The following is a 23,205-nucleotide window of genomic DNA, read 5'->3' on the forward strand; positions in this document are numbered from 1 at the left end:
GATTTATAATCCCCCTCCAAGGGCCAATTTTCATACGCTATAAATTGTGCCAATATATATCCCATGCAACGGGGCCTCTTTCTTTGCTTGCAAGCTACACAAAAGCTGCCTTTATCGTCACTGATTATTTTTGATGTGCAATAGGACTCTCTGAGCAGAGCAAAGGTTCAAAGACATGTTCCCAAAAAGAATCCTTGTAATCTCTAGCAATGCAGTGCCAGAGTCCTTGGAATGTGGTGCATAGCCCTGAAAACAAGAAGGGTCAGTCTAATATCTTTTACAAAAGTTCCAGCACTTGGGAACAATGTTAACTATACAATTACCCATTCCTTTGTCCTATTTATTATCTCTCATCATCCCACTAGATGTCCAATGCCAGATCTAGGTCCAGCCAAGCTGGGTGCAGGATGAGGCCAGGCTAGAAAGGAAATCACAGATCAGGAGAAGGCAGCAGAAGAACTCCTAAGTTTTCTGACTAGTGACTAGAGATGGCCGCGAAGCAGAAAAAACCCAAACCATGTGGTTTGTGGTTCATCACATTTCATGAACCATGAACTTTCATGAACCTGCCCCCGGTTCGTGAATCCGGTTCATTTGGTTCATGAAAACATTACATCCAGGTCAGAAAATCATTCACTTCTGGGTCAGCAGAAGGTCACTTCCAGGCCAGCAGAAGGTCTGCAGGAAGTCCATCACCTGTTGCCTAGGAAACTGATTGACCGGCACCAGGCTGTCTGCAGTGACGAACCAAAAAATGAACCAAACAAACCAGCCTAAAGTTGGTGGTGGTTCCTCAGAAATGGGATCTGACGAACCGCTGGTTCGCCAACCACGAACCAGCCTGGTTCATCATGAATTTTAGTTCATATTTTGGTTCGTGCCCATCTCTACTAGTGACATGGCAGCTGATATTGTGGTGAGGGATGAGCACTTGACCTTGCATTTATGATTGAACTTTTCTTCTTCTAGCAATAGGGTTTAGAACAGGGGTCCCCAGCCTTCTTGAGGCTGCAGACACATTTGGAGCTCTGACACAGTGTGGTGAACGCAACAGCGAAATGGCTGCCATAAAATGGTTGCTACAGCAAGAGGCAGAGCCAGTCACAAAATGGTTGCTACAGCTTACTTTCAGTCTCATAGTGAAGATCTTTGTGCTGTGGTAGCTGCAGTAGCACAGCCAATCAAATCTCCAAGTGTCGATCAGGAACCATGCTTGGCAAAAGCCTCACCTAGCCTTACTCACTTTCTAAAAACATTTGGCAGGCACCAGGATTTGTAGGTGGGCACAATGGTGCCCACAGACACCACATCAAGGACCCCTGGTTTAGAAGATACTGCTAAGATTAACTGGGCTCATTTGTGATGAATCTTTATTTCTGGCTGTTAGCATCCCCTCAGAAGGCCAATATGTAACACCGGTCCCCAAGAAAGGATGTGAAGTTCTAGAATAAAACTCACAAAATTGAAGTCAGTGGAGGGGGACATTCTTTTCAATTTTTCTGATAAAAAGTTGATAGTTTGGGGGGAGGGACAGACCATCTTTACCTGAGACAGTTTGTCCTTTTAGAATGAAATAAATGCTTTTTGAGACAAAGTTTTAAAATCGTGGTTTAGATACGTTTTACTTCCTCAAGATAGAGGGATCAAGTATGAACTCCTTGGAGGAAAGAAGGGATGCAAATGAAATAAACAGAAACAAAACTGTTCTTCCTTATTTCCTGTGAAGCAGGTTGGGGTAGGTCAAGCTCTGCCTTTATCACTTCAGACAAAAAAGTGAGCTGTGACTTCCAAAAGTTCATACTGGAATAAGTGATGTCAGTCTGTGAAGTGCCAGTGGATTTCTGTTTTAGTTTATTTTGCAATGCCTGACTAACACAGCTTCCTAGGGTTCCTAGGGTTGCCACATCTCCCAACCGTGCCCCCTCCCCAGGTGTAAGGTGTAAGGTTGGAGACCCCACCAACTACCTTTGGTGTTTCTCTTGTGTGCAAGTTCCTAGCCTGTGCAATGATGTCACTTCCTGGAAGTGCCGCCCTTGGAGCACTCCCATGCTTCACAGAGGGGCCAAATTGGGCCTGATTTGGGCCAAATTGGGCTGCTGCAGAGCATGGGAACAGGAGTGTGCCACGCTGCCTGGGAGCACATGTCCCCCCCCCACACACACACACTGGCCAGGTAAGTGGGGGCAGGGGATGGAGGGTGGGAGTGGGGGATCCTCCACCCCATCAGGGGACTGGCAACCCTACAGCCACCTCTATGGACTTTTTTTTGTATGTCTAAGTTCTCTTTTACCCAGCAACCTCGGGTGATAGAACAAGTCAGTTTGGCTGGGCAGTACATTTGCTTAGCATAAGCATGAAGATCTTGTCTTGCTTGTGCTGGGGGCTCCCGCCAGAAGGTGGTTTTCATGCATTCTTTTTTTTCCCTTGAGACTCTATAGCTTATCATCTGTCTTATATTATCTGCAGAATGTCTTCGTTTCACTATGGGGCTGCTGCGCTGTCTTGGAAATATGCAACACAATCCTTCAAGTCACAAAGATGCTACATCACTTTGGTGCACACCCCCCCCCCCCCAAGAATACTCAAACCTGCAGATCATATTCAGTCTCTGAAGGCCAAAGGGAGGCAGGCGGCCTTCATTCCTTTGGCACTGAGGAATAAACACAGGCTGATTGATTTTCTCCAGCACTGTGTTATTTTTGGAAACAGGCAAGATGTTAGGGGAAAGGTGTATCGGTGCCTTATTTATGTTCTCTATAAAGAGAAATTTATCAGAAGATTGGTGTCAGTGACTTAATTAAGAGAAAAATTATTGCGCTCTATTGCATCTCAAAATGTGGAAAGGTTGCTATTTTGCAGGTCCCTGTACCTGTCACAAGATGGCGCTGCATTGCAGAGGGTTTCAGAATTGTATGCCAAGGTGAGAGGAGAAAAATGTAATTCTGCATAGCAGAGCGGATAGGGACACTCCGTACAATGCCTTTCCAGACACCATTCCTGCTGTTTATTCCCAGGATCGGATCCATGGCCAGATGTGTCATGATTAATGGTTTGCATTCAAGATTTTGTTCCCTGATAATCCCACGAACCCGGCTCTTGATTTGCAGATCACTGGCAGAGTCTAGTCTGGATGGGACTGTCACCAGTGCATCCTCATTCCTGAATGTATTTCTGCCAAAGTCATGGTCAGTTTGCAGCGCAGGACACCAAGATTACTGATTGGGTCAAATGTAATGTCTGAATGCCAATCATAAACCAGGAACTCAGCGTGAGCTTGACTTCCACATATTCCACTTTATTGGGATCGGGCTGTATAGGTCAAGGCAGGGCTGGTGGAGAGAGTGCTGGTAGGAGACATAGTGGCAAGGACTATTATTCCTGAAGTAAGCGAGTCTTTCAGTGACCCTACATGTTACTTCTTTTACAAGTTCTGCACAGCCAACCTGTGCTCTGCACACACACACACACACACACAGCATGCAAATAGGCTCAGAAAGCTGCCACGGGGGAGGGAAAGCTCCTGCCTTTCCTCCAAGCTTTTTTCCTTCGTGCAAAAACAGTGCAGGAAAGGAGAGTTTTCCTCTTTATACTGCTGCATGTGCACACAATACCTCCATGTGGAGCAGCAGAAGTGGGAAAATGTCTCCCCTCTGCACTGTTTTTGCACAGGCTGGGGGGGGGGGCTTGGAAGAAAGGTAGGAGCTCCTCCCCCCCTGCCCCACGGCAGCTTTCTGAGGTATTTGCATGCTGGTTTTTTAAATAGAAGTCAATCCCCGAGGTGATGTATGTCTCTGCACAGAGCACTGGTTGGCTCCGTGCAGAACTCGTAAAATAAGTAACGTGTAGAGTGACTGTTTATTATTGCTAAGAGTAAGCTTGAATTGTAGGGAACAACTGATGAGATCTCAGAAGCAAGCAAAGAGGGGAGCTTCAATTTTGCCAGGGGGCAAAATAGATTAGGCAAAGAGAGCAATTGCAAATGGGTTTAGCAGTACAATCCTGTACATGTTTTGTCAGAAGTAAATCTCACTGAATTCAATGAGACTTCCTCCAAGTAAGCATTGCATCTCTAGTTGCAACATGCACAACCTGATTTTTCTTGGTGCGCATGAAGCTGTCTTCAATTGAATCAGACCGTTGGTCTAGCATAGCCAGAAAGGTCTACTCTGACTGGCTGCAGTTCTTCAGAGTCTCAAGGGGAGGTCTATTCTGTCACTTACTACCTGCTCCTTTCAACTAGAGTTGTCAAGGATCGTCCCTGGGACCGGCTGCATACCAAGCAGATGGGGTTGCCAAGTGCAGGTAGGGAAATTCCTGGAGATTTGGGTGTGGATCTTGGGAGAGGGTGGGGTTTGGGAAGGGAAGGGACCGCAGTGAGGTGTACTGCCATAGAGTCCACCCTCCAAAGCAGCCATTTTATACAGACTTCCAGTTTTCATTGGATTTGCAAGAAAAATGGGTAAAAAGGGGAGAACTGACCACTCCTAAAAATCTCTTTTTCCTGTATTTTCATGACATACTGGAGAAAATATACACGAGCCAGTGTAGGGGCTAGGATCTGGGAGAACCAGGTTCAATGCCTCGATCTGCCACAGAAGCTCGGTGAGTAAACTTAGGCCAGTCACACACTCTCAGTCTAATCTACCTCACAGAGTTTGTTGTGAGGAAAATATAGAGGAGAGGAGAATGATGTAAGCTGCTTTGGAGCCCTATGGGGGAGAGAAAGTCAGGGTACAAATGAAGTAAAATAAAAATAAATAAATAAAAACCATTTATTCCACGGTTCAATATTAAGGCCAGCATTTGCTCTGGAGTAAAGTTTCCTAGTTTTAACTGAATTGTTTGCTTCCGAGCGCAATAATCTGCATTCTGTACTCCTGGCAGATTTAGATTTTGAATTTCTCTGGGCAGCTTCTGTGTCCATGGTGGATCACCTGGGACAAAATTATTTAACAAAAACCAGAACAATACCTTTCTCTCCTTTTGTGCACGTCCTACCATCATCTTCACGGAGGAAGCCTTCGTGACACTCGCATCTGTAGCTGCCCACAGTATTGATGCAGACGTGGGGGCAGAGAGCTTCAGCGCTCGATGCGCACTCGTCTATATCTGAAAGGGGAACAACGGGTTTAAAAAAAGGGGGGGGGAGAAAATGATCAGAAAGGAAGGTTCCCCTGCAGGGGACTCAAGACCCTTTCTAGAAGCATAAAAATAATAAAACCAGAGCAAAGTTTCTAAGAGTCAGCAGACCCCAGGTTCAGCCCCATGTCTTCCCTTTTAAAAAGAAACTGGAGTCTTAACAGCTTTGAGGAAAGGTCTTTCCCTGCTTAAGACACCAAAGAGCTGCTTCCAGAAAGAGGGGACAGTGCTGAAGTGGACAAACCGAAAGTCTGAGTTGTATAGGGCTGTTTCATATGTAACAGCTCTGTAAGCTAGGCCAGAATTATGACTCCCCTACAGCAGACAGAACATGAGGGGAATGTGGCTTACCTGAGACCAACTAGGAAGTTTGTATCCAAGGCTACCGTAGACTTCCCTAAACTGCCTTAGCCCCTATTCTACAACACTGTCAATACGATTGCGATCTAGCCCCTGAAAGCTGCGTTTCACTGCTTAAAGATCCAAGTTTTGCTAAATGGGCAAAATCTGAGTCCATATCTGAATTTTATTGTTTCAGTTGCAGTTTTTTTTTCAATTAACTGACCTAGACAATAGGGTTTCTCTCTGTTTCTGTGTCTTTCGCGGTCATACCGATAACCAGGATAGCAGGTACACAGGACACGTCCAAAATTATCCGTGCATTGTTGTTCACAAGGAGCATCTGCACAAACGTCATAGTCTAGAGAGATAGAGAGAGAAATGAGCTTAAAATATAAGCACAATGGTTACTAAAAATCGGGCATCAATTTTCTACTTATCCTCAAGTTTTAATGTAGTTATATCTTTAGTTATTAATCATGGGAAGGCAGGTTTTTCTAATCACAATGGCTTGTATTCAACCAAGCCATCTAGTCTGACCTCCGCAACTCAGTTTAAAAATTCTAAAACTTAAGAATTTGAGAATCCAAGAATTGGAGAAAGGAGGAAGATTCATTGGCTACTGCTTACAGGGATGATGAATTATGGAGCACAACAATTTCACTATGCATTTTGTTTTAACTGACTTGGGGGGGGGCGGAAGGATGACGGTTTCAACAGCTACCATGAATCTCTCTTAATGTTAGTTTCTGGACTCCGTGGTTTCTAGTGCTTCTCAGCCACTGAATTGTTGAGGCTTTCCTTAGAAGAGGGTTTCCCATCGTCTTTTCTACTGGACTACTGGAATATGATCCCATTGCTGAGGTTGTAACAGCTGCATCTATCTACATGTTACTTTTTATTTTAAACCCACATGGAAATAAAAATACATTTAAAGGGGGGGGGGGACCATGAGCACTATCCCAATGGTAGGGGGAGGCATGAGTGTTTATTTTTTCTACATGCACCCAAAGTTGAAATCGACTTCCAGGCATACAGCCTAAGCCTCATTGGTTTCAAAATGGCTACAATCACACGGACTGTCTGTGACATGACTGAGGTCCGCTACATCAGGGACTTCCCCCGGCAAAAGTATTTCCTACCGCATTTCAGCGATCGGTTTTTCAGAGCTGATGTTTCCCAAGGACAGCCTGTTTGGTGTAGTGGTTAAGAGCGGCAAGACCCTAATATGGAGAACCGGGTTTGATTCCCCACTCCTCTTCTTGAAGCCAGCTGGGTGACCTTGGGTCCGTCACAGCTCTTCCAGAGCTCTCTCAGCCCCACCCACCTCACAGGGTGATTGTCGTGAGGATCATAATGACACACTTTGTAAACTGCTCTGAGTGGGTGTTAAATTGTCCTGAAGGACAGTATATAAATCAAATATTATTATAATTATTAGAAGGTTTTCTGAGTGCAGCCCAAGGCATTGGCGACAAAGCCAAGCTTAGGTGAAGTCACTGATTGGGTTTGGTCACCTGTTAAGCTTTCTATCCATATTTTCTGGTCTGGTCCCAATTCATTGTTGGGTTAGTGTTTGGGATGCCAAGATTCCCAAAGGCCTTTCAGCCATTCAACCGGCACATCTGCTGACAATAAATCAACCTGATAAAAGCAAGGTGAGTCCTTTCATTGACTTCAGCGAGCTTTGGTTCCCATCAACAGTGTGTAAAGTTAAGCAAATTCATCTGTCTTGGCAGGACAAACTCATAATGGTACAAGATCAGCCCTTGACTGCCAAAGCACAGACCATATGGCTCATAAAACACTACCGTTCCAAGAAACTTACAGTAAGTGTAAAGCCATACTAAATGAGGACCCACAGACCACACTCATTTGCATAATGGAAGAAAGAGTCACAAAACAGCAAAAACACCCATTGTAAGGCACCCATAACTGATTCTTGACTCTCTTTCTTCATGGAAAAGGCCATTTCTTTGCGCAGTGTTTTGACTTCGAAGGGTTTAGATTCAGGGATGAGTCACTGTCACTGATATATTTTTATCCGCCTTCTCCTGAAACAGTCCAAGGCGGCTCACAAAACATGCATCAATGAAAACAATGTAAACAATTCAGTATGGTATCCAGTAATGACAAAAATACTAATATCATCAGCCCAGGTCAAATAGTTCAAATCATAAATATCTTCCCCACTGACAGTTTGCAAAAGAAAAAAGAAACCATTCATTGCTGAAACAAGGCTTTTGCCACACATCCTTAAAGGGAAGGTCCACTCACCAAATGCTGGTGGCTTTTCCCCTTGACTCCGGATGTCTTTGTTTTCGAAATGGTTGCAGGCTGTTTGGCTTCCGGTTTTTTGGCACCTTTACTGGGACCTCGGGAAAGTGTGCTCCCACTTTCCCGAGGTCTCAGAAAAGAGGAAAAGCCACCAGCATTCAGTGAGTGGGCCATCCCTTTAAGGACATGTGGAAAGAGCCCAAGATTGCATTGCCCTTCTTCCTAAAGATTGTTAAAGATTGTAGACCTCCTCAGGCAAACCATTTCATGTGGTTGGGGCCATAGCCCAAAAAACTCCAGACTTCAGCCAAGGAGCAGCATGGGGAACAAGTATAAGCCAATGAGAGAAGCACAATAGGCAAATGAGCGTACCCTGTGATGGATGTGGGAAAGCAGAGTCATGTAATTAAAGGAACAGCACTGAGATGGCATCTCCTGGCTGTTAACGGCGCAGCAACAAGAGCCAGTGCAGATGGAGCATTGTAACAAAACTGGGGACATCAAAGTCACTGGATGATTTGGGCCATTCCTTATCACTCAGCCTAACCTACCTCACAAGGTTGTTGAGTGGATAAAACACGGGGGAAAATAGCAGCCTGAATAGCCCAGACTTGGAAAGTACTCAGAAAACAGGACTAGGGTTGCTATGCAGGGAAAGGCAATGGCAAATTACTTCTCCTCACATCTCGTCTTGAAAGCCCCACGATGGGTGGCCATGAGTTGGTTGACACTTGACAGCACTTTATTGTTGTTGCTGTTGTTAAAAAAGAATATTTTTTTTAAAAAATAGAGATGATGCTACTGGAAGATGTATTAAAGTCCTGAGAAGTGCTCGGTGAGCCTTCAAGTCATTCACAAAGTGGGCTCTTTTTTTGCAAAATCTTATGCCAGAATAAAAACGTGTGAGTCTTGATGAGGACACAATGCTTACTGCAGTTATGAAATAACACTAATGAATATGAACCTGCGAGTGACCCCTGGAATCAATCCTGTCTTTATTAGTGGCACAGGAAAGCGGATCGACTACAGCAGCCAGCACAGGAAGAAAGAATCAATTTAATCACATACCTTCAGGGATGCATTGCCCGAGAACAAATTTATAACCCTTACAGCACTTTTTCCTGAAAGACAAACAAAATAAAATTGATATATGAAGGAATTCTACATTAAGCACTTTAAAATGTTATATTTCAAGAGGGCCAAGAGGTTACTGGTACAACAATAGCAACTTCACTAGATGATGCTAATAATAATTTCTAATAATACTAATAAAGATGATTTAATTTATATCATTTGTACTCATTCCTCTTCTCCAATGTCAGAGGCAGTTTACAACAATGATTCAAAATAATCAAAATGCAATAAAATACAGAGCATGCAGGCAGAATGCAATGTCCTCATATTTATTTGATTGTTTATTTAGAAAATGTGTGTGCTGCCTTTCTGCCCAGTCGGAGACACCAAGGCAACCAACAGTTAAAAAACAAGGCCTAATAAAAACACATCTTAAAAACAATTAAAGCCAAAATTAACATACGTATGTAAAAACACATAATAAAACAATTAACACATGATAGGAAGGATCATTGTAAGAATGCTAGACAAAACAGGAAAAGTCTTCACCGGCTGGTGGAAGACAAGTGGCAGAATAGTGAAGCTCCTTGAATCCATTGACAAGACTGCATTTGTATACCTTATTGCATTGCTTATCGAATGCCCCTGCGGTTGATTGTGTTGACTGTGTAATCTGCCTTGAGTCTCAGTGAGAAAGGCAGACTTTAAATAATGCAAGCAAATAAAAATAAAATTGCCTTTTGATCTGAACTATAAACAGGCAGTAAGCATGAAGCCACTCTTATACCAGTACTCAATAGGGAGATTTCATGCTTTAGGCTGATCCTGCACTGGGCAGGGGGTTGGACTAGATGGTCTGTATGGCCCCTTCCAACTCTATGATTCTATGATTCTATGCTGGTGCCCATAATCTGTACCAATGGTGGGCAATTTATGGCCCAGGGGCTATATCCAGACAACAGGAACGTTTCCCCTGGCAACCGAACGGCATAAAAGTCTGTTTGCAGCATCAGCACTGGCTAGTGGACCAAAGCACCTGAAAATCTGTCAGACAGTTCAAGGGGTGAGGGCCATTAAAGACCAACAGAGTAGGAAAGAAGGCCACCTCTGGTCTCCAACCACTCTTGAGGGCTCTGAGTTAGGAACCAGGATGAACTAGTTTGGAACTCCAAGAAATTGGCCTGCCTTGGAGAGGCCTCGTGTGCAGCTGCTATTTTTATTGCAATTTGACGGTTTAAATTACTGTTGTAAGTAGGGTTGCCAGGTCCCCCTACCCCCCAGGTGGGAGGTAGGAGTCCTGGCACTTACCTTTCAGTGCTCCCTTGAGTGAACAAGCACGATCCTGGCTTGCATGATAACGGGAAGTGATGTCATCATGCAGACCATGTGCTGCCCTGGGAATGCTCTCGCGCTCCACAGGGGGCAATTTGGGCCTAAATCAGGCCACTGCAGTGCACAGGAGCATGCCCATCACCCCCTGCTGGCCAGGTAAGCAGGGGCAGGGGGAGGGGGACTGGCAACCCTAGTTGTAAGCTGATTCTCATTGCATGAACTTTGGGCCTGCAAGTCCTAGGGGTAGATGGCTTTAAAAGAGGATTCGATAGATTCATGTAAGGTAGGTTTATCAGGGGCTACTAGCTGTGATGACTAAAAGGAACCTCCACATTCAGACAGTATAATTCTGAATTCCAGTGCCAGGAAGCAGCATCAGGGGAAGGCCTTGGGCTCTATGCCCTGTTGCTGGCCGTCTTGAGTAACTGGTTGGCCACTGTGTGAGACAAGATGCTGGACTAGATGGACCCCAGGCCTGGTCTAGCAAGGCTCTCCTTACGTTCTTAAGTCCCTGCTGGGAAAGAATGGAAAAAGAGCATACCTAGAGAAACCCCTTCTCTGCTCTTGTGGCCAAAACAGTGCCAGTTTTCAGTTCTGTATAGGGTTGCCAGGTCCCCTTTACCCTCACAGTGCGAGGAGGGCGACTTGGCACTCACCTTTCTGTTTTTCATCACATGCACACTCGCAATTCTATACTCTTCTAGCGACTTTGCAACTCATTTGTAGCATGTTAGGAGAAATTAGATCCACTGGAATAGGCTCTTAAAAGGCATAACCCTTTAAATATATATATGTAATGTTTGGATTTATAGCCTGTTGCTTTTATTTATACTGTAAGGTGCTTTGAGTCCACAGTCTGTGGGGAAAAGCAGAGTAAAAGTACTCAAATAAAAAATAGAGAGATGTTTTGTCATGTTGGAGACCAGACTAATCAGCATGTGTGCCCAATAGCACTGTAGCTCTCCAAGGTTTTGTCCTAAGGTCTGTTCTGCCCCAATATGCAAGAACTAGAGACCTCGGGAGTTGGTGAATCAAGGCTCATACATGCTTTCTTCCTGAACCGTACTCATCATTATACCCTAAACATGTATACAATGTGAGTGGCAAACAATCTTCCTAACTTCAAACCCAGCTTTGTGGCTGTGGCTGAAACCAGATAAGGTTTCAAATGAATTCAAGGAGGGTTGGGAGTGGGGGGCGGGAATCAATGGTTTCTGTAGCAGAGTTGTTAAGTGGTTGAGCTGCAAATCAGCGTTCCGCTGGTTCAAATTCCACTACTGTCATTAACTCACGGGGTGGCCTTGGGTAAGATAATCCTTTCAGCCCCAGCTTCGCAGTTGTATTGTGGAGATACACTGACTTGGGTTGTCAGGAACTATGATGCCAAGACCACGGCTATGCAGCCCGGAAAATCCACAACAACCATCGTTCTCCGGCCGTGAAAGCCTTCGATAATACACTGACTTTGTTCACCTCTCTGAGTGGGGCACTAATCTGTCTAGAAGAGTGGTGTATTAGTAGCAGTTCTTGATATTATCAACAGATACGTCTATAACCCTGTCGCCAAGCCAGTTATCTGTACATATATGAGGCCCAAGAAAATAACATATTCGCTTACAAAGGTGGTGGAGAGTGCCCTCAAGTCATAGCAACCCCTGGCAGTGTTTTCATGGCAAGAGACTAACAGGGGTGATTTGCAACCTGCCTCTGTAATCCCGGTCTTTATCGGAGGTCTCCCATCCAATTACTAACCAAGGCCAACCCTGCTTAGCTCAAGAGATCTGACGAGATCAGGTTCACCTGGGCTATCCAGGTCAGGATGGCTTATAAAGGGTTGGATCCAAAATCACAGATTCTCCCCTGCTGCTATTGATACCCACATTGTGAGAATATAATATTGGACCAGGGATCCATCTAGTTTCACGTGATGGCTGTCGAGTGGCCCCAGAAGGCCAAAAAACAGGGTGCTGATAGACATTTCCTCCACGAATGTATCTAATCCCGTTTTAAAGCTACCTATGCCTTTCGCTATTACTGTACACCCTGGCAGTGAATCCACAATTTAATTAATTAATGTGTACGGTGCATGAAAATAGTGAAGACTTGAAACAACTGATGATCAAGGTTAAAGGAGAAAGCACAAAAAGCAGGATTACAGCTGAACATCAAGAAGACAAAAGTAACGACAACTATTGAGGAATGACCCAATTTTAAAGTTGACAATGAGGAAATTGAAGTTGTTCAAGATTTTCAATTCCTTGGCTCCATCATCAACCAAAAGGGAGACTGCAATGAAGAAATCAGAAGAAGATTGAGACTTGGAAGAGCAGCTGTGAGAGAGCTAGAAAAGATCCTTAAAGATAAAGATGTTTCTCTGGGAACCAAGATCAAGATAATCCAAACGATGGTATTCCCCATTGCCATGTATGGATGTGAAAGCTGGACGGTAAAGAAATCTGACAGGAAGAAAATTGATTTATTTGAAAAGTGGTGCTGGAGGAGAGTTTTGCAAATACCATGGACAGCCAAAAAGACAAGTCAGAGGGTACTAGATCAAATGAAGCCTGAATTCTCCTTAGAAACTAAAATGACAAGACTAAGGCTATCATACTTTGGTCACATCATGAGAAGACAAGATTCTCTGGAAAAGTCAATATTGCTAGGAAAAGTAGAAGGCAGTAGGAAAAGAGGAAGACCTAAAACAAGATGGCTTGACTCAATAAAAGAAGCTACGTCCTCCAGTTTGCAGGATCTGAGCAAGTCTGTTAATGACAGGACGTTTTGGAGGTCTTTCATTCAAAAGGTCACCATAGGTCGGGGGTGACTTGAGGGCACATAACATGTCAGTGGAGGAGTTTGAAGCAACACTAGTTTTATGGAAGACGAGCCATCACCGTTTTTTTTTTAAATCTATTTTTCTATTATAAAAATAAGCCCTTGAGATGGAAGTTGCTGTGTAACAAACTAAAAAAGCCTTTAAAAATAATCCAGGAGGGTGGGGGCAGGGGGACCAGTGTGCTAGCAAGCAACTGCACATGCTGACCCCATCCTGCCTAATTTGATGAAGGATGCTTGAAAGCTGGCTGATTGAAAAAATAAATTAACATTTCAGCTACTAGGACATGCAAGAGTCAATGTTGTAATTTTGTGGCCATAATTTAAAGAGAATGGAAAATAAACTAGATTAAATGAATAACATATTTTAACCCCCAAAGGGATTCACATAGCATGCAGTCCTGATGTTCTGGAAAGAGGTTCCTCTAGATATGAACGAGGCTCTAAATGGTCTGAGATTTTTCATTCAGCTCAAACTGCGAAGGTTCTGGTAGAGCTGGTGGGGGGGGGACTCCATGTGTTTCTAATACTCTGCAGTCTGAAACATGTGTTTTTATTTGTCCATTTCTGGTTTGCACAGCGCATCTAGGAGGAGAAGGCTGTGATGCATGATAACATTTGAAAGTACACATTGATACAGTGCATTAGCTAGACTTCTGATAAGCAGGGCACATTTTTTTCCTTTTGTAAATTAAAACGGGCGACAAACTTCACTCTGTCTCCCCAAACAGTTTACTTCCATAGTATGTCTGCAAATAAGAATTACCTGCCTTAGAGAAGTCCACCACCACCACATTTTTGCATGACTCACTGCTTTGGGCATGACTTGTGATGGAAAGATAGCAAGGCCTAGACAGATATTTGTTAGAGATGGGCATGAACCGGGAAAAAACCGAACCATGTGGTTCGTGGTTCATCAAATTTCACGAACCATGAACTTTCACGAACCTGCCCCTGGTTCACGAACTGGCTCGTTTGGTTCGTGAAAACGTCACATCCAGGTCAGAAAATCATCACTTCTGGGTCAGCAGAAGGTCACTTCCAGGCCAGCAGAAGTTCACTTCCGAGTCAGCAAATAGTCTGCAGAAAGTCCATCCCCTGTTGCCTAGGAAACTGATTGATTGGCACCAGGCTGTCTGCAGTGACGAAACAAAAAAACAAACCAAACGAACCAGCCTAAAAGTTTGTGGTGGTTCGTCAGAAATGGGATGTGACGAACTCTGGTTCACGAACCACGAACTGGCCTGGTTCATGTTTAATTTTGATTCGTATTTCAGTTTGTGTCCATCTCTAGTATTTGTGCATAATGAAGCTGGGCAAATTATTCTGATGCTGTGGTTTCTGTATTAGGAGTGATGGAACTCTCAGAACAGAACTGATGCAAAGACAAAGCAGAATTGTCTACTCCCAGCAGAGGTGGATTATCATCCAGAAAGGCAGCAGGCAGCCTTGCTGGGGGAGTGTCGTTTGTGTTCACAGGAGCTTTTAATTATTTAAAGTCTTTATTTCTCACAGCTCACTAGCAGCTCTTTCACACTATGCAGTTTTAAGAATGACTGTGCTAATAGATTTAAAATCTTATTCTCCTCAATTTGTGATGCTGAGTGCACTGGTGGAGGGGGAGGGGGACCCCCAGCTTGCAGATGTAAACCAAGAATAACCTCTTTAGTTCAACTTTGTCTGAAATTACATTTAAGTAAATGACCTATCTTTAAGTGTGGGGTGTTTTTTTAAAGAGATGTAGATTCAAGAATGCTTTGCAGATGTGGTTAAATAAATCAGATGTTAAAAGTAAGAAGTTGCCAATTCCTTTCCGGAGTCTCAGGACTGATGTGTTTTTCTACACACAAATGTATGTTTTCTTTCATTACGAGCACACTGGATCGCACACTTGTGGCAAAAGAGTGATAGCATGCATGTTTTAGCCTGTGTAGAGACTGAGTCTAGGAACAATACCGTATGCAAAATAGCCTTGAAATAGGATCCTTAAGATGCTATTTACTTATTTTCAAATATATACTCAGTGATATAACCTAAACCCTCAATTAAAAATTCTACAAAATACAATAAAACCCTCAATATCAGTTAAAAATGGTAATCATCATTATCATAATAATTTTAAAGGAGAATCCTATTGTACTATTAGAAGTACAGAATTTGCACTCTAAACACAACAATCAGCAACCAATTTTTAATCTTAAACAAGCTTGCTTTAAGATTTAGAAATTAAGACAAATGGGCCATTGAAGAGAAGACCATTAAAGGGCCAGGGTATTTGCCCCTCCTTTTGACTTAATTAAATCAAGTCCTGGTGACATCCAAGCCCACTCATCCTTTCTCTATTGTACCTTGAGCATATGTGGTCTGCTTATGGACCTTTTTGACCCAGTTACCATGATGGACATGGACAGGATCTTGGGATCTATGAAAACCACTACTTGTGCACTGGATCTTTGCCCATCCCAGCTGCTAAAATCATTTAAGAAGCATATTTAAGGAGCCCTTGATGTCCATCATAAATCATAGATCCAGAGGAGTTCTCTGTGTTAGTCTGTAGTCGCAAATAGTAAAGAGTCCAGTAGCACCTTTAAGACTAACCAACTTTATTATAGCATAAGCTTTTGAGAACCACAGCTCTCTTCGTCAGATGCATCTGACAAAGAGAGCTGTGGTTCTTGAAAGCTTATGCTACAATAAAGTTGGTTGGTCTTAAAGGTGCTACTGGACTCTACTATTTTGCATCATAAATCAGCCACTAACTCATGACACCTTTCCCCAGCCACTTAAAGAGGCAGTTATCTATCCTGTCTGTTGCTGTATGATCATACTATGTAATTTCTGCATCATTTAACATGTTGTGTTAATGCTTAAGCTTTGTTTCAGCTCCATTTTTATATATCTGTGTTTTCAAACTTCTGCAATGCTTATTGGATGCCCCATTCTGTTGATTACATTTAACTTACACTATATAATCCACCTTGAGTCTCAGAGTATCTCTCTACACGAGACATCTGGCATGTGAAGAACACATGTGAGGAGATGCAATGTTAGCCAGGAAGGGTAGTTTAAAAAGACAGAACCTGGGGCAGGGCAAAGGCTTTGCTATATACTGGAGCTGTGTGAAGGGCTGTGAAATGCCAGAAGGGAAACTTCAGCCCATTATAACCTCTCCAGGTCCAAGTCCAGCTCTGGAAGGCAGATCCAGCCCATTTCCATTCCTTGCTGCCCTCCGGTTGCCATCCTACACAGTTTTAGACTGAAGAGGTGAAATTGACAAGGCTTTCAGGGAGGCGAAGATGAAATTAACAAACTCTCTGAGGAGCAATCTCCATCAGCTCTGTCATTTTAAACTACGCTGCCCAGCTAACATTGCATCTCTCGACACGTGTTCTTTCTGAAAAGGGCCTCTCAAATTTTGAATCTCCCCTCCACCATCACACACACACACACCTGGTTATTAAATGCAGCAGATGACTTGAATGTATAAGGAGGTCATCTGACGGGCCCCCGGTTCAAACACACAGGAAAGATGGCATGGCTGCCCTGAAATTAAACTTGCATATATTGTTCCAAATTACAAGACCTTGGGTGACCTCCAGCATTCTTCTTGCCAATTATACATCACAGAAGCAATTGATCAAAATGACTGACACTAAAGGAGGTTATTAGCAGAGGTATTTTCCTGACAAACTTCATTGTCAGACAAGTAGAAACAGGTCAAATGACAACATGGTGGTTTCATAATGACAGGCAACCGGGCTGCTACTGATCTGCTTAAACAGATCAAAAGAAGCCGCTTTATTGCAGTGTCCCTGCAGTTGCCCATTTAAGTATTTCCAGGGTTCCTTCACCATCCTACAACCTTTAGGCTAACTCCTAAAATACTTTTAAGTAACTACACAAAAAATGTAAAGCATAAAAATGACAGACACACAAATTCACTTGTCTGGAAGAGGCGACGGACTGCAGTGCTCAGTTGGAGATGCGATCGATATGAAAACCAGCCATGTTGTCACATCATGTGTTAAAACTGCTCAAGTGATATTTCTGGAACCTGGGACCAAATATAAGTAATGGAAGAAGGCAGGGCTTTTTTTCAGGGGGAACGCGGGGGAACGGAGTTCCGGAACCTCTTGAAAATGGTCACATGGCTGGTGGCCCCGCCCCCTGATCTCCAGACAGAGGGGAGTTGAGACTGCCCTCCGTGCCGCTCAGCGGCACGGAGGGCAGTCTAAACTCCCCTCTGTCTGGAGATCAGGGGGCGGGGCCACCAGCCATGTGACCATTTTCTCCTAGGGCAACCCACTGAGTTCTGCCACCTCTTTTCCCAGAAAAAAAGCCCTGGAAGAAGGAGAGTTGCAATTGTTTAGTTGAAAACAGCAGCTCAGTTGATATTAGACTTACAACAGACTACGACAAAATGAAACCATCCTAGCCACTTTGTGCTGGAGTCAACTGCCAAAAAAGAAAAGGGCAAAGACTTTATTCACTGATCCATTTTTTAAAAAGCTACATATCTCAGCTTTTAAAAATTGCAGATCGATGTGTCAAAGTGCAATCCTAACAAAGTTATGCCATTTTATTGAAGTCAATGGGCTTAAACTGAACTCTGTTTAAGGTTGCGTTGTTAATCCATTTACCACAGACTGCATTATGCAATTAAGGAATCAAAGAGCAGAAATCCTAGCCAAAGTAATCTAGTGGATTTATGACTACGGTCGTATTAAAATCCAGAGTTGTTTCCACATTGAAGGTTTTGATCTGTGCTCCCCCTAGGGTTGCCAGCTCCGGGTTGGAAATTCCTGGAGATGAAGGGATAGATGCTCAGGAGGCAGGATTTGGGGAGAGATCTCAGTGGGGTGTAAAGCCCTAGAGTCCAAAGCAGCCATTTTCGTCAAGGGAACTGATCTCTGTCACCTGGAGCTGAAATTTCAGGAGAACTCCAGGTCCCACGCACAACATTTCCCTGTGCATATCCAGTTCCATTTTCATTTCTGATTTCCCCACACTGTCCCCCTATGCAGCACATATGCCTTTTTTACATTTAAAGAAAATCAGCAGCAGGTATATCATTATAGCTGAAAATCAGCAGTAGGTATACCATTATAGCTGTATTACACTGTAGTGATATGCCTACTACCTGTTTTTTTAAAAGCCAGAAAAAAGCTTGAAAAGATTCAAAAATGTTCAAAAATGATATTGAAATGTTATTTGAAAGTTGTATGTATTAATATTCTCACCTAATAAATTTTTTTTAAAAAAAAGATTCAAAAATGTTAGGGGGGCGGAGAGGTTAATCAGAGCTAAAGGCCCACTTTATGTCATGCTATACAGGCAGGTAATGGGCTCACCAGCATAGTGTGATAAAATAGAATCACTGACATGCTTCAACAATATTCTTTCTCTCTCTCTGATTCACAGCAAAGGAAAAATTAATGTCAAGGCTTCCTTTTGTCTTACAGAGGTCACTGCACTGCCAAATCTGAATGACATTTGCTGTGTGATCCCTGACTTGTTGAGATCACAGAGTGAATGGGGAAGAACTCTTAAATGAAGTGAGAACTGGTGCAAAAAATAAGCATGAAAAAACTACGGTAAGGGGGTTTCAGACCGCCTCAAAAGTAAATTTTTTGCCCCAGAATAATTTAGATCAAAAATCTGGCATGGAGCGCAAATTCTTATTTATCCATTTATGACCCATCTTAAAGGAACATTTGGCTATCGTGTCTAAACAATACAAATATATGTGTCAGATCCGTTGCCCACAGCACCTCCATATTGTTACCCAGCGTAGATATATGTTGCAACAGGTTGCAATAGCCTCGTGCACCTGTTCCCTTGTTGCTTTCCAGATTCCAGTACGGAGGAGCCCTTTTCTTGGATGGCTCGCCGCAGCGGCCTGGGGACAGCTCCTTCCGTCCCACTACTGATTAGGTTCTGCTGGACTAGGAGGGTGGGGGGAAACATGTAGAGGGATAGATATAATGATTTATGTACTCAATGTGTCATTCCTAACAAGGAGCCTGTGTACAGCCAGACGCCTTTATTTTGCTTCTGTGTGTATCCTACGTATGGATTTCTTGCTGCAAGGGGTAAGAGTCAGCCTCAACGTATCCTGTCTTCCATAGACTGACAATATGTGACTATATGTGCAATCAGACCTACAGGGGCTGTCGTGATGCCTTTGATACAGCAGCTTTAAGAACACTGCTTAATAAAAAATAAAGATAATTTATAATAATCTGGTAACTTTTCACCGAACCCACAAGTCCCAATAATGCTTATTTATTTTAACTGCACATTTCAGATTACCCCCCCCTCCAGGTCTCTCTCTCCTTTCCAAAGGCTTATATGGACAAATAATGACCATCTGCAGTGCAAGCCTGTCAAGTAACCCAGTAGTTAGTGAGAGTTCAGCAATAATTCACGCACCAAAAGTTTAAAATGTTTCTTCAGTTTGGAACAGCATTCTTGAAAGCCAAAGAGGTTGGGAGCGGGGGGGGGGGGGGCGGTGTTGGGTATTTCTGGGAGGTATTTTGCTGGATGTTTCCTGGGATACAAACCAAAAGTGTGAATTAACCCCTTTTGTTCTTGCATTTACATTTCAAAATGGTCAGGTCAGGGGCTGTTATATGACAGTCACAAGACCAGCTTGCCAAGGCGATTGTCACATGATAAAACAGCTGTGTTAATCATTGATATTTGCAAAGGCGTGAAAGAGCCACACAGTGGTGCTTTTCCATGTTCCTGCTGTGACCAGTGTGAATGCAGTGAAATGCAATGGCAGTGCAATGGCAGAGAAACACCCACGTGGTAGTGTTCCCACAACTACCTCCTCCCACCCTTTCCAGGCTTTTTTCAAAAAATTGATAATTGACATAGCTTAAAACTAATAATTAACACATCTCAATAGATTACTACTATAGTGATATGTCAATTATTGATTTTTCAGTGATCGCTCTAAGATGGAACAAACAAACACCTCCTTCAATAGATCATTGGTATACTAAGGTATGGGATAAGGTATCACTGAAAAAATTACAGTCCCCAGCTAACAAACATATACCCTAAAACAACTGCATTTTTTAACAAATGGCTTCCTGTTTTTGAACATATCACCAAAAACAAGCACAAACTCCAAATCAGTTTATATCACACAATCTTTAAGTCATAAAACCACTCAAATGTGTAAATATCACAATGTCAAAACCAATAAAACAAAAAGGAAGAAGGAATATATGTATGTGTGTATGTGTGTGTTTATATGCACACGTATTATCTGTAAACAAAACTTTAAAACAACAAATACTAAAGTTAGACCTTTGTATATATTTAAATCAGCAATATTATTTACATTGTATGTAACTTCCTAATGTGTTTATATAGATATGTATTTGAAAAGCACATTTAATAAAAATGGAAGAAAAAAATACTGATTTTTAAAAGCCCCCCCCCTCTAAAACTTGCAGAGAGATAGGGAAGGAAATAGCAGCCACATGGAAAGGGCGCTGACTTGACGTGGCAAGGACGTGGCAAAAATGCGTACCTCCTCAACTACATATGTGCAAAGGCACTTCCATTACATTTCACAAAAGATCATACCAAACCAGGATTGGGCAAGATTGCAGCAAACTGCGGGAGAATGCGGGAAGCGAATGATTAGAGGAAAATGTCATTGTAGATACTCCAGAAACCCTGCTCCAGGTTAGACACTAAACCAGACCAAAACCTCCATATAGAAGGAGGCATAATCAGCCACCAACATAATGAACAATGAACCACTGCACTGATGAAGTACTCAGGTACTAATTAACAGTTTAAATTGAAGATCTGGTCAGAACTGATTAAGGAACACTCTTCGAAAGAAAAATAAAGCTGATTTTAAAAGGTGGGCAACTCTTAAAATCTCTTAGCTAGAGAGGACTTTTTTTGTTCGAAAAAAGATAATGCTGTAAAAAATGTTAACCAATTTTGTACCATATTTGACAGAGATCAGTTGGCTAAGTTGTTTCTGACTGGTCAGGTAGCCATCCCCAAAATTAACAGATCTAGGCTTGCAACATAGTTATGAATTTTAAATGTACGCTTGCGTTGCATCTTTACCAGGGGTCATTTCGTAGAAAAAGAGCTGGAGGAACTCATTAGCATATCTCATTAGCATATGCCACACCCCCTGACATCACCTTTCCTGGCTGTTCTGGACCCAATCCTGGCCATTCAGGGCCAAAATTGGGCCCAAAATGGTAAAAAGGGGCTGAAAATGGCCAAAAAGGAGCCCAAAATGATCAGGATTGGGCCGCTGCTGAGCAGGAGAGTGATCCACCACCTGTCAGAGGCCTGATCCAGGCCATTTCGGCCCCAATCCAGGACGAAATGGCTGAGAGTCAGGTGGGCGGGGCCACCTGACATGTGACCTCTTTGGGGAATTGCCGGATCTGCGTTCCTGTGCGTTCCCCCCCAAAATGAGCGCTGATCTTTACAGTTATTACAAACACAGATTTGTTCGAATAGTCCATGTATTCCATCCAGCAACAGACACGAGTTTCCTTTCTTCAAGAAACTATCTATCTTTTCTATCTCATTTGAATATTTTCAAAGGAGATGCCATTTCACTTTTAAAATGAGCAGAGCTGAAATCCTTGGAGATGTAAAATACAAAGAGACAATCCAAATGTTTTTTTCCACTGTGTTCCAGCTCCCAACTAGAACATGAGCCAAGTTTCTTTCCAAGCCTGTAAATACACTGCCTTGCCGATGGCACACACTGTCAGCTATGTGTCTAAACAAAGGTGAAGCCGAATGCAATATTAATCACCAGCGCTCAGGCTCTCTTGAATTTCTTAACTTCCATGACTCCTTCTTTGTGAGTCCAGTTTCACACAAAAATGCAAGCTAGATAAAAAGCCATAAATTCCATTTCACTAACTAAGGAAGTGCCAAAAGAGGAATTCGGAGCTCATTAGATGGCTGCAGCTCTGTTGCTAAGTCACCAGAGTCAAACAGTAACAAGTCACTGGAACATTGTTAGATTTATTGAATGTGCTCTGGTCCAGTTTCATACAGAATCTTTCATCAACAAAGTCACAAAAATGCTGCATAAGCAACAGCTAGTAAGTGCTCTTTCAAATAGCAATTAAAAGCAGATGACACCAAAGGGCGCACATGAGTGAACACACAGGCCCACATACTGGAGCGGCACAAGGAATTCATAAACATGGAAAGCATCGTGTAAGAACTGGTTTCCCAAATAAATTATAAACTCCCAACACAGTCAAATAACATTATCTAAAGATATTGAGAAATTGCTTCATAAAATTATATGGAGCCCATGAGAATCTGTTGCACTGTTGCCATTAATGTTCATGGCAAACACATGAGATCTTTCAGCATCAGAGTCTTATTTAAGCCACATTTCTCCTGGATCAAGAATGCGGTAATGCATACTCATCAAGCACTGCACACTCCAATGTGCTCATGGAGCGCCTCTGTCTTTAAAGAACTCTTCCTCTGCTTCGAAAGAAAGGAGCAGCTCTGTGAAACGGCAATAGGATGCTTGTATGAAGCTGTGTCTTATAGGATTACACATGTGCTGAAGCTGATAGGAGGAATGCAGACTTTGGGCAAAGCTAGAAGTGACGAATTACACTTGAATGGCAAGTGAACGGACTCACAGGTATTCCACCCTGTTCACTTGCGCTCCACTTGCGCTTCACTCGATCACTATGTGATCGAGCGCAAGTGAACAGGGAGGAATACCTGTGAGTCTGTTCACTTGCCATTCAAGTGTAATTCCTCACTTCTGGCTTGGCCCTCTGTAATGAATTTTTTAAAAACCTTAAATGTTTAAAGGCTCACAAAATGGCACCCACATTTAAGGGGGAAGAGGGGAAATAGAAAGAGGGCGCTCATCACACCATGTGACAAAAAGATCCAATAGGTGCCTGTGGCATTTGCACAACCACATTCTAGACAGTGTGGTGCAATGGTTAGAGTGTTGGACTGGGGAGACCCAGGTTTGAATCCCCACTTTCCCGTGGAAGCTCACAGGGTAACCATGGGCAAGTTACACTCTCTCAGACTAACTTCCCTCACAGGGTGGTTGTGAGAATGAAACGGAGGAGGGGAGAATGGTGTACAACACCCTGAACAATTTGGGGGAAAGGCAGGACAAAAATTTACTAAATAAATAATACAGAAGAGATCTCTATG

The 23,205-nt window shown here is 43.0% G+C and overlaps 1 protein-coding gene across 1 annotated transcript in view; it reads right to left on the bottom strand.

The window, feature by feature from the left end:
- The window catches only part of CCBE1 (collagen and calcium binding EGF domains 1), a 153,786-nt gene that overhangs the window by 18,245 nt on the left and 112,336 nt on the right, over positions 1-23,205 (bottom strand). Inside the window, exons 3-5 of the mRNA XM_054987548.1 lie at positions 8,824-8,876; positions 5,705-5,839; positions 4,972-5,109 (exon numbers count right to left, since the gene is read on the bottom strand). Of these exons, the coding sequence (XP_054843523.1) occupies positions 4,972-5,109; positions 5,705-5,839; positions 8,824-8,876 (326 nt within the window). The remainder of the gene's footprint in view (positions 1-4,971; positions 5,110-5,704; positions 5,840-8,823; positions 8,877-23,205) is intronic.

This window comes from Eublepharis macularius, chromosome 8 (assembly GCF_028583425.1).
Source record: "Eublepharis macularius isolate TG4126 chromosome 8, MPM_Emac_v1.0, whole genome shotgun sequence".
Taxonomy (NCBI): domain Eukaryota; kingdom Metazoa; phylum Chordata; class Lepidosauria; order Squamata; family Eublepharidae; genus Eublepharis; species Eublepharis macularius.